Source organism: Bactrocera oleae, chromosome 2 (assembly GCF_042242935.1).
Source record: "Bactrocera oleae isolate idBacOlea1 chromosome 2, idBacOlea1, whole genome shotgun sequence".
NCBI classification, from domain to species: domain Eukaryota; kingdom Metazoa; phylum Arthropoda; class Insecta; order Diptera; family Tephritidae; genus Bactrocera; species Bactrocera oleae.
In genome coordinates, this window is record NC_091536.1 from 60,835,755 (window position 1) to 60,848,811 (window position 13,057).

Sequence of the window (13,057 nt, forward strand, 5' to 3'; positions counted from 1 at the left end):
GACTCATTTGATGAGTCGCACACATACATACATACATGTAGGTTGAGAGAATAATCGTAAATATCGCACATCTTAGTGTTGGACGTTCGTTTGCTCCAATATGTTACAGCCACTTTAGAAGATATTTTATAATATTATTTCGTTGTTTTTGGGAAAATAAGCTTCGAAGGCAGAAGTCAGTGCAAACAGGAACAGGATCGTTCCTTAATTTTTTAACCGAAATACCTGTTTAGCCAAGTATTGATTATTATCTAAGCACAAAAGATATTTCGTTTAGAATTTGATCGCCTACGGATTCCTTCGCAACTTGTTTATTCAACCTAAAGAAAGCATGAACAGGAAATACAAATATTTAAAATTTTTACGACTTTTACGTAGATCAAATTCGGCGTTTTATAGTTCATAATATCTTTAGTTTTGCATGGTACATTGTTATTGTTTTGAATCTTCATTGGATATAGATCTATATACAGTTTCAAAACTATTTCGAGATTTTCTTCGGAAAATCAATTCAACATGGCGAGAATGGTGATTAGCAAATATCAAGTCAATTTCTCATGTGGGAACAAAAAATTTTTGTGAAATCGTTTGAACATATTCAAAAATAAACGAAAAAGCATTGGAAAGCAAATCTTACTTAATCAAGTATTTTTTATAGTTTAAATGAGGTATCTATTAAATTACGTAATGTCCGTATAATATTGCTTACTAGCGTCGGCCACCTGCTTGATACTACACTTGCTGCCAACTAAAGCAGCTAATAAGAATCAAATTCAGGTGACAACAAAGAAGTTTGGGCAGCACAAAATTATAAAGAAGAAGATCACTTCTGAAACTTTTTATATCAAAATTTAACATATATGGTCCATAGATACACATTTTCTTGACCGGTCACCACAATGACATGCATTTTACATATGCAGCGTCGGGTACAGGTGGATCACAATGTCCCAACAACACATAAATTGTGCCCTTCTTTTTTTACCGCTAGAATTATAATGGCCCGAAAGATCCTGGTGTCTTAGAGGAAATTTTTAAAATTCCGGTAAGTAAACGAAAATTATTGTTTATATGGACAAAGCAATCTTCACGATCGTTTTGGTACATACCATGTATCCATATATTCACTCCTATTAGTTTTAGGTGTTATCAACAATCCCTAAGAGACATCTTAAATATGGATTGTGAATATTTTCAATAAAGCCCCAGTACACGTTTGCCTCACACTGATTGGAATATAAAACTACAAGACTATATGTGTACAAATTACTTTTTTATTAATAGTTACCAATACTTTGACTTTTTCCACATTGTCTACCATAAAATATGTCGCCTTTTCTTGAATTTTCATAAGAATTTCACTAATAAATTTCATTACCCAAGACGACGAGCAAGAGTTCCTGAAATGTTTATTTGCTTTAGTTTGTCTTCAGCGGATTTTAAATCATGGCGTTGTGATAATCTCAAAATATTATTATTAATAATTATTTCTTACAGTTCGCATTCCTTTGAAGACGAAAAATTGGCGAAACCCCAACTTTTTGTGTTTCCTTTATAATATTTGGAATTTCTCTTTTGGTAAATTCATTTTAGTTTGCGAATTTCTTTAAGATTTTAATAAACATATCATTCTATTTAAATAAGAAAAAGTCGAATTAGGTACATCAGTTAAAATCCTACAGCCGAGCAAATATTTAAAGATCGGAAAGGTTCACGTTAAATCTACAATTACAAAGAAAATAACGAAGGGTTAGCCAAATTAAAAGGGCAAATTAAGTAAAATCAGCCTTTTAAAAATAAAACTAAACTACAATAAACTGAGCGAGGAATGCCTTGATGATATTCTTAATCGAAAATACACCCAGAGAGTAGAAATCGATTGCAGTCTGAATAAACGGTTATTTAAAAACCAAGAGCACGGCTCGCAAATGTTTTGGCAACATCCGACCCGATTCTATTTCATTGTCAGTAACTGTAAATATGGTATATCCATTTGCGTTAATTATAATAAATTTTAGCTTAATAGCTTTTGTAATTCAATTCTTTCGATATAAGCCACTGTATTAAACATAAATTTACACTTAAATTTTACGACAACATTGACTGTTAAATTGATTAAAATTTCATAATATGGTAAAATATCACTCAATAATAAGCAATGGCACTTTTTCCGCAAGTCCAGCGATAAACACGCTATAAAATTTCAATTATTTCAAAGTTAAATATTCAAATTTTTACATGCAAATAAACATGTGTGTCTATATTGTGTATTAAACATTCCTGCATTTATATTTGATTGCATTTGCAAAGTTAGTGTATTTGACGTAAATTTTGTATTGAGGTAATTCAAATATTTTTTCACGCGCTCACTTTTGCCAGATTAAATCCGCCATTACATATTGTGTTATTTAGAAAATATTTACCAAAAATACCTCGAGATGTTTAAAAACATGTATGATTGTGAGCGCACATTTATAATCGGGATGGAGTTCAAAATATCAGATGACTGCTTTGAATATTTAGTGTGTGTTTATGCAACGTGGGATTTATTTAATTGTTCTCTACCGAAATGGATAGACAGCAGAAAATAAGGGTATTCCTGTGGAGATACGTTTTGTGACATATTTCATGGTAATCTTACATTTTCTTAATAAATTTCAAAGAACTATCCCATTGTTCTACGTACTAATGTGCACAAAAAAATTAAGATTGCTCCACGTAACCCAATATTAAATCGGAAAGACATTGCACAAATGAATGTTTTATTTTCCAGTGTTTAAGACCGCTTCTCACCATTTAATATAGCTGAAATAATTCTAAACGTCTAACACAAACTTCTTGACAAATAAACAGTTTCACAATACAGTTATGACATCGTGATGCTATCTCAGTAACCTAGTTCAGAATGGAATGTCGAGTCGTATTGATTTTGTAATGTTTCGACTAGATATATTGATGAAACTATTGTAGGAAACATTTTATTTTTGCAACTAAAGTAGATATATTGGTGATTCCATTATCTGTTAAGTTTCATGCTATGTTAACATAAACTACATCTCAACCAAAATTAATAATGACATTTTCATGTTTTGGATGATATTTCCTACACTACAGACCACTAGTCCAGTCAGTGGCGGATTAAGCTTTTTGTCGCCCTAGGCCCTGTCTGATTAGCCGCCCTTTTCAAAGTAAAAAATTTTATTTCTTCGGGTCCATTCATATTATTTAGATAAAAATATAACTGTTAAACAATACAAATAAATATTAATAACATTGACTGTTATAAATTTTTAAAAATAATTTTATTTCTACTCCATGATTAAATGGAGCATTAAAAATTAGATTTTGTTGTTCAATTGACTTAAGATATAAAAATATTTCTTGAAATGATAAATTATTACAATTATTTATTATTTTAATACAATTCTTAATTAAAATACTATTATCTATGTATCGCAGAATTTTTTTAAGACAGCCATATTGATGTATCAAAAATATGTTGTATTAGTGCTGTAGGATGTTGTTTGATGAAATCTATTATTTGTTCTCCCTTTCCTCTCTTTTTACGCCTGGAATTTGATTGATTTGCTTGCTCACAGCAATATAAATCAACAATATTGCGAAAATATAACATCAATTTTATTAAATTTTTATTTTCTTTGAATTATTTTTATTTTTCCAAATATTGGATATGAAATGAATATATTCATTTATTTTATTCTATGGGAAACATTTTGAAGAAAAAAATATTTTTTATATACAAACAAAACGATGAATTTTGAATGAATACTCAATATCAATTTATATATGTTAATTCTCCATGATTTATAAAACATCATAATCATCGAAAAGAAAATTAGAAAAATTGTGCAATTTTTACAGCATTTTACATAAAAGATTCACTTGACTAAAGATACAGAAAGTCAACAGAGCTTTGAAAATTCTTCAAAAAAAGCTTATCAATATTCAATTATTTCTGTTGTAAAATATTATATTATTTATCAGTATTGCCCTCACGAATAAAAAAGTTAATCAGAAAATGAATTACATTTTATTTCATAGAAATTTATCCGTAAATTTATATAAAAAAAATCAGAATTTATACTTGAAATGTGTAGTCGTTACTTTATATCAGGTTTAAAATTTTGACATTCTGAAAAATTTGCCGCCCCCCAAATTGTGCCGCCTTAGGCCCGGTTCACGCATTGAAAAAATTTACTCCCCGCTCACGGATTTTGAATATTCGCGTCAAAATAAGACGTTTAAAAAAAATATTAATTTTTGAGGCCTCCTTAGTTGGGGGACCTAAACTATACATTTACCCGGAATACTGCTGTATTAATATACATATGGATACTCGTATACATATAATAGTAATAGCTGTTGTATATCTCGCGCAAACCACAGTATAATATCAATATCTAATATAATAATTTTGTCCACCTCAAACTGCCATACCGTTCTGGATATTTTTTTGAGCGTTCTTCTTCTCCTCTCACTTCAGCCAAACAGCTGCTTTTCACCAGTTAGTAAATATCATAGAATTGCCATACTAACAATCATAGCATATTTGTGTGATCCTAATTTCAAGTTATTAGTATTACGGACAAGCTGACCAACGAACAAAGCGGCAGAGTTCGGCAAAATACTTCGTCACATAGAGGGATCCTTGTACGTCTTTTTTCTTTGTTCAATGATATGGTTTTTTAAACTAATGGTGTTATCTTAAATAAAGTTACACGAAGCAAAGTCTCATGCACAATTTCTCTGAATTATTTATTTTTTAAGCAGAAATCGGCATTCTGCACATAAAGTATGCGCCATTGAACTTGAAATATCACATTTCTGAGCTCCGCCCTTTGGTTTGGTTTGTGAACACAAAACATTTCGTATATAATATATGTATATATATATAGATTATTATATTACATATTAGGTGTAGTAAAAAGAAACCATTACCATATAATAAATAGATGACGTTATTTATCTGTATCTCGCGTTGTATAAGAGAAAATAGCTATATTTTACTTTTTTTCTTTGACAAGAGCGAAAACGCAAGGCGGCTGAAAATGTAAATAGCGTTTATGGTCCTGATGCTATAATCATAATTTTGGTTTCGTCGATTCCGTTCTGGTAACTTCGATGTCAAAGATGTATCATGCTCTGGAAGACCAATTATCGAAGAAAACGATCAAATAATGGAAATCACCCAGTCCAAACATCGATTACGATTGTCCAGGACCTAAACATTGCACAAAAAACCGTTTGGAACCATTTCGATAAGGCTGGATACGAAAAGTAATAATTAAAGCATTCAATTTCATGCAAAAGTTATGGTTTTCTTTTTACTACACCTAATATAATTTATAATACGCACAGCAACTTTTTCGCGTAAATTTACGAGATATTGTTTTCACACTAAAAATAATGATTGGAAATTGGACCTTCCGAACGGATCGACACAGGCACAGTCACGGTTAACATTTGTATGAAAATATTTTTCAAAATTTATTGGACGCTTTAAAGTTAAGCTATATATGGATATAAGAGCTCATGTCATGTATATTCCTAAACTGTTGAACCGATTTTAGTAGAATTCATAACACTGTTTCCAGTTAGGTCAAAATTAAAAGATTTTATATTTTTTATCTTATTAAAAGTCGAAACAATTAATAAATAAAATAAATAATTTTTCTAAACATAAGGATTTGCTCAAAAGTAAAAAAATATTTGATAATTTTAATGTTTTCAATTCAAACTCAAATATTTGTATCAATAACTTTCAAAATTAAAACTCAAGCACAATTCGTAAATAATATTTTCACTGAATTGAATAGTTTATTATAATGTTTAGTATTAAATATAACCATAACCTTAGCAGTACATGGCCAGACCTACTAGTATTTATATATAATCTCCGACATCCACTTTAGTTTTAGGTGTTTCATTGAATATTTTAGACGAATTACCTAATCTAGTACAACATCTATAATATTTAATTATGTTTTTATACATTATTATATAGTATGTCATTTTAGAAGTAACAAATTTCGCGCTATGAATGGAATTTAGAAAAAAGTTGATCCTGGTCACTTTAAAACATACTTTACAATCCTTTTGGTTTCAACTCTGATGTAGTACAGACAAACACCACTCAAGCCCAAAAGCACAACATGAACTTGGTATAGTAAAGTGGTGGCGAATAAAATGTGTATTGGGTGGACAGGAATTAAACTTTGTAACAGAGGACTGTGTATGTGCGAACTTTAGGCTAAACTTTAATATTGAAAAATTATCTTTTAACAGTAAATGCCACAATTATTTTATTATTTATTATTCTATGTATTAGTGCTACTCATTTAATGTCTTAAACTTGTGGCTAGGGATGGGCCCATTTAATTCATAATCGCTACAGGACTCCAATTTCGATTTTATATTGTGACGAACACGACGATAGAACAAAATCGAATCGACGATAAATTGCCAGAAGAAACTAGACCGCGAATTCGTAGTTGCCAGAATGTTCTAGAGACGAAGTTTTGTTACACGGCTTTTACACACAGACTCTTTTGACCCTCGTTTTCGTCAAATTCTCATTTGGTGTCCCTCTATACAATCACACGAGCAAAAAGAGTCCAGCAACTCGAGTCTAGTTTTTCTGCATTCCTTTTCACAAAATTTTCGTAAATATTTATGCGGTTCGACTGCGCCACACTTAGAGCGTGTTGCATATTTCATTTATATGTTGGGATGATGGTCGCACATTTTGCTTGCAATAAATTACCATGAATATGGTAGAACAATATGCATAATACAAGTACCTACCCGCTAAATAGTTTCAAAGAAATACTTAAGACGGGAATTCCCTAATCCACCAGAATGTATTGAATACCCGCTACTAATATTTTCAAGGCCAAATTTATAACAGGAATTTCCTAATCTTTAAGTATTAAAAATTCATAATTTTTTTACTCCATATTTGTGTCTATTTATTTAAATTATTAATTACAGTTTTCGTTTTAAATAAAATAATATTAGAACTAACTCCTTTGCGTTTAAAAGAAATAAATATGAAAGCATCTTAATATTTTATGTTAATATAAAAAAAAAGTTACCATTTATATTAGAATTCTTTTATGTATACTGGTACATTATTAAATTTAATACCGCTATATGATATTAAAAATGTAAATTAAATATTTTTGAATATCTTCTTTCTTCTTATTTACAATTTTTCATACATATTTGCATATTACATACAAAAAATAGATAACAGAATTCAAATTTGTGAACGAGTTCACCGGTTTAGGTTACAAAAGTGTCTGTGTGTAAAAGCCGTGTTAAAGATCTGCTATATAAGGGCTGCCAGATTGTACAGCACACACATTTCTAGTTAGAGTGTTGTCGTGTTAAAAACAATTGAGACATAAGCAAGAAGAATTAGAAATAAAGATAAGTTTATAGCCATTAGATTGGGACTTTTATTTAACAATCCAGTGATCGAACTCAAGAGTGAATTATACTATGTTCGCACCGACAAAAAACTCGTGTTTTCATAGACAAAAGAGATTTTCACGCGAAAACTTGTGTTTTCATCCATACAAAATCTGTCAAACGAAAACACAGTTCTCGCTGAAAACCCCTTGAAAACTTACATTCCACTCATTATAATCGGTGTCTGCTCTAGTTTAATCGATATTATTAGAAGACATATTTTGCCAGCCCTAAATGTCAGTTGACAATTTGTTTACATTCCATAATTGGCCTAAACGTACCCTACAAGAAACTGCTGATGGGTTCACCAATACTCTCACATACATGATATGTCAGTACTGTTAATTTACATTTGCATTTTTAAATTCAGAGCTATCCACTGATTGGAGAAAGACGTACGCAGAGCTATTGAGAGGAGGGGATGGCATCAAGTGAAAATTTATTTTTATATTTTCATATTTTATTATATTTTTTGTTGCATTCCTTTTTATATTTAAGTATATTATTATAACTAATTTTGATTAAAAGTTTGAAATTTATGAAAGAAATAAAAATTATATTATCTACTGCGCAAAAGAATTTTTCACTTCTGATAGCGTTTCAGTCATAACTGACAATTTTCAGCTATGACGAATTTATGGTCAGCAATGACTCAGAAAAAACAAAACAAACAAACAAAAAGAAAACAAGGCTCTTAAGGAAATGATAGAAACTTTGTTCTGCGCGCTGACAAAATGTTTTCAGCTATGACTGTCATATTACCCATCAGATGACCGTCACTGTTCTTGTAGTGTACATAACAAATGTAAACAAATAGATGTGTGAACTGTCAATGAAAACTCATCGAAAACACACAATGTCGGTCAGAACAACTTTGGTTCCACAATACACAAATTGTGTTTTCAAGAGGATTTCAATTTGGTGCGAACATAGTATAACCGTAAAATCGAATATTAAGAATCGACTCTTCATCGATTTCGGAAATCAAAGGACAACTCCGAAAAATTGATTATCGAGTAGATTTGGAATCCAGTTTGACATTCCTACATACATATATTATATAATAATGTAACGGATTTCTCGATACATCGTCTACCCTGTAACTTACTCTTGAGTTCGATCACTGGATTGTTAAATAAAAGTCCCAATTTAATGGATATACATTTATCTCTACTTTTAATTCCAACCACTTAATACTTCTAATATATAGTTCAGGTCCCCCCACGAAGGCGGCCTCGTTAAATACTTACTTTTCCTTTGCAAAAATTCTTTTTGCGCTAAAAAAATAAATAACTAACGAAAGAGTTTTTAAGTTTAAAATAAAATTATATTTTTAGTTAATTTTCATTTTTATTTACGCATTTTTAAATTCGGAAATATTCATGAACTGGAGAAACACGTACAGCAGAGCTTTTGAGAGGAGCAAGCATGGAATTAAATGAAAATTTCTTTCCATATTTTATTATTTAATTGTATTTTTGTTACACCTTTTTTATATTTATGTATATTATTATAACTAATTTTATTTGCTAGTTTTGAATTTATTAAAGAAATAAAAATTATATTATCTACTGCGCAAAAGATCTTGTGATAGATTTACTGTTATGACTGACAATTTTCAGCTTTGATGCTTTTATGATCTATAGTGAATCAATTGAGAATACCCATGTGTTAAAAAGAGATGCAAACTTACAGACATACGTTTGTTTACATCAGGTTTTGCACAAGGCTCTTAAGAAAATGATAGAAACTTTGTTTTGCGCGCTGACAAAATTTTTTCTGGTCAGATGACTGTCACTGTTCTTGTAGGGTAGTCTAACCCACATGATTATGAAAATTAAAAAAAAAAAATTAAAATAAAACATTTCTTGCTGTTTATGCTGTATATGTTTATTTATTTCTTTGAGAGCAGCAAACACGATATTTGAGTAAACACAGTTTTTTTTTACATGTATTCTGCATAAGTATAATTGTTAAAAAATATCAAATTTTATATTCCTGAACTGGTACTCATACGAATAACTCTTTCGTCTACTCAATAATCTCGTGCATTAACTACTCATACTTACTTGGGTAAATATATATGCACATATACATATAGACATCGAGTTGGTACAAGGGCACTTAAACATTAAGGTTAGTAATTTACAAATATTTGCTGGGTATAACAATTAATTTAATACCATTTCTTATACTTTGCACCGCAGTCATTCGCTTGTACTCTCTCTCTCTCTCTCTTTCTTCAATGCGGCAACGCATTGTCCATCTGGTTCCATACACAGTGAGTGGTTAAGCTTAAATTTAACAATTTGACTAGTTGAATTATTTTCCACATAAATTATTTTTCCATTTAGTTGATAATTTTCTCTCTTCCATTGCCAGTAATAGTCTCCGATCGAAAGTGTCGCTATTTTCATTCATGTTTCAAATGATTTAGTTGTCGCTAATTTCTATGGTTTCTATTTCTTACTTTCTCTGTTTCATCTGCATCTTTTCGGGTTTCCTTGGAATTTTCATGTTTACGTACAAATATACATCACATCTACAAGTATGTATGTACGTAACTACGTTAATACGTTAGCATAGGTTTTTACATTATTGTTAGTTTTAGCGTGTGTATGTATATTTAAGTGCACGAAGTTCGAAAATATAATTGAAACTTTGTGTATAATTTTAGTTAGTTTCTTTAATATTATATTATTAAAGACAAATGTATTTTCGGTAAAAAATAAACTTTTGTGATGCTTAGGTTTTGAGTATTATCTTGTGTTAGAGGGCTAACATACATTTCTGCTTACTGCTTGTTACAAATAAAGTATCCATCTTAATGTCTAAAAAATGCCGTAGGGCTCTTAAACTAATTGTTTACTATTTACAATGTGGTTTTACATATAGATTTATATTTTACTTCCGTTATTTTTAAGTCAACGAAAATATTGTATACTGTCAATTTGGAAAAATATAAACATTTTCCTTAATTTTTAAAATATATACAAGTACAATTGAGAATGCCTTTGATATCCTCATTTTTCGTAGACGTATCAGTCAGTACTTTGTTAAAGGTAATGAAGGAATTTGAGCGCTCCACGATAAATGCCTATTTTTTAACACAATTCCACTTCCGTTAATTGTAGTGACCGAAAATACTCGCGCCTCGCTTGTTCTCAGCAAAATATTTGTGGTTTTCTGCAGTGGATTCGCCGCAGTGGTGGATATGTAATTCTTTTTGGGTATCAGTTTATAGTGCGCTACTTTCTGAACGCCTTGCTGTTGTTTTATTTAAGGAATATCATTTAAATGAGTCATTAGGCTTATGTAATATGTTTGTAATTATTTTAACATTTAAAAAATATTTTGTAACTTCAGTTTGGGCACTTTCGAACACTTATTGCATTGTTTCTGCTTTAGTTTTTACATATTTTTTTTTTTAAATATTTTTACTTTAAGTAAAAAGTAAATGCCTTTAGGATTTGCGACATTTAATGCAAGATAATTTTTTTAAAAGCAGTTCTCTTGATTCTTTCAGTTATTTGATGTCTTTAGTTTGTTTATCTTATTTTGTTTATTTGTGGTTTATATTTGGGTTTCCTAAGTTAATTACTCGATATTCGATATATCTCAAATTACACCTTGCTTTCAGGGCAGTCAGCGACATGTTTAAAAGCCAAGCGGACTTTTGATAAGTAAAGCGAGCAAATGTGACCGTAACTTTTATTGTACCACTCGGGTGTCCGGCCCCTGGAAGAAGTTGATGTTAACACAATTTTTTTTTTTTTTTGTAATTTAATTGAATATTTGTAATATTTACTTATAGCAATCATTATTTTACTCACTTGACATCCACCCGCGTCAAATGCATAACGCGTGAACGCCCACTGCCGCAGGGCTCTATCAAATAGCGTGAAGCCAACACAACACCCCTAATGGCGCCGAACATCGGTTTTGCCTTTGCATGATCGATGGAGGTTTCTACAATAACACATGCACCGCGGGGCAGATCAGTTGTTTGCCATGAACTGTACAAAAATGTAAAAATATTTGAAATCAATATTTTCTATATAGGCCTTTTAGTCTTACCGTAGCACACAGAAATCGGTGGTGAACTGCCCGTCTATAGCATATTGGAATATTTCCGTTGTGGGGTCCAATTTCTTAACAGTTTGACTCTCCAGCAAGTTCGAGTCCCACGAGGCGCGCTGCTTGATGATATAGTCTAAGACCTCTTTAGGAGGGCCTTCGACTTCAGTGGTACAGCGCCACAAACGCAAAGGGTGGCCGTCGCCAACTTTCTTGTAGGCAATGTCCACGTTGCTGTCATTTTGTGAAGAGATCGTGAACCAGCCACGAGTTCTACAAAACAAAGAAGAGAACATCTCAAACTAATATTGGATTTAATATACTCTGCTACACTCACTTCTCTCTACCCTCCTTGATGGTCGCCTTGGTGCATTCATACAGATATCCCCGCCAATTATGGAACTGCATGCCCTCGCCCAGTGCTTCCAAAGGTACTGGTTTCGACTCTTCCATGTAGCCGAAATTGCATTTGCTTATCTTTTCTTTGCTCGCTGTGAAGATTTGTTTGTAGTTTTCAATCATAAAGGACAGGCATTCGTGTGATGCTTTAGCCTCTTGTAGTTCCTTATCGTCTGGCACACCGGCACCCTTGCGCCTCCTGGGTGAAGCTGAAACCGAGGCTACACCAGTCGAAATAGTACTATGAAAGAGGGATGGCGCCAGGCAAACCGCCAAATTATTTGCTGTCATCTGATTTTGCTCCGCATTGGCTGCCACTAGCATCAAGAACTCTAGCAATGCGTAGAGTATTTCGCGATTTTCGTCCGGTAGTAGAAGTACCGCGCACTGTACTGCTTCTAAACGCACGTCCTTAGGGAGATCTGCGAAATGAATGAATACACAATATTATCGCATAATCCTATTTTCGTAGACATCAATTTTTTGCAACATACGTTGGAAAATCGCTGCAAATGTTTCGGACATCTTGGTGGTGAGCAACGATTCGGGGAGATCGCGGAAATACTGTTTCAACATATCGGCTACATCGTAAGATTGTTGCGTGTCATACACTTCCATGCAAAGCGCCGTGGAATCGAGTTGTTCCACCTCTGACTTTAGCTTGATAATGCGGGACTTGACACCACTTTTGCGGAACAGTCCGATCTGATCGAGAGCACGCAACTGTAGCCAACGGAAGGCTGCTCGTATCGCAATCGGCAACGTCTGCCCGGTGCGTTGTAATACCAGCAACAATGGTACTCCGAATACTTTCTTGTCTTTGTAGTCGGGCATTTTGATTTTCTTAATAAACTTGGGCAGCTCCCAATTCCAACCGGAGCGATGTGTTGGACAATAGCGCTCCATATAACCGGTAAGTATGACCAATGCAAGCTTGCGTAGAATGTGAAGTTGGCCTGCCGACATAGCCGCAAATGGAATACCATGATTGTTCATATTAGGATCAATCTTTTGCGAGAAACATTTCCGGAAGATCATGTTTGGACGCTCATCCATCTGAAAACTATGCCATCGCACAACCGGGGTA

At 32.3% G+C, this 13,057-nt stretch overlaps 1 protein-coding gene across 2 annotated transcripts in view; it reads right to left on the reverse strand.

Annotated features, from left to right (window-relative positions):
• Positions 1-9,358: 9,358 nt before the first annotated feature.
• Positions 9,359-13,057, reverse strand: part of LOC106623617 (rho GTPase-activating protein 7) — a 30,090-nt gene continuing 26,391 nt past the window's right edge. For both annotated transcript variants that reach the window (XM_036378361.2, XM_036378360.2), the window contains 5 exons: positions 12,465-13,057; positions 11,909-12,392; positions 11,572-11,844; positions 11,328-11,510; positions 9,359-11,232 (listed from right to left, as the gene is read on the reverse strand). In XM_036378361.2, the coding sequence (XP_036234254.2) occupies positions 11,118-11,232; positions 11,328-11,510; positions 11,572-11,844; positions 11,909-12,392; positions 12,465-13,057 (1,648 nt within the window). In that variant the 3' untranslated portion in view covers positions 9,359-11,117. The remainder of the gene's footprint in view (positions 11,233-11,327; positions 11,511-11,571; positions 11,845-11,908; positions 12,393-12,464) is intronic.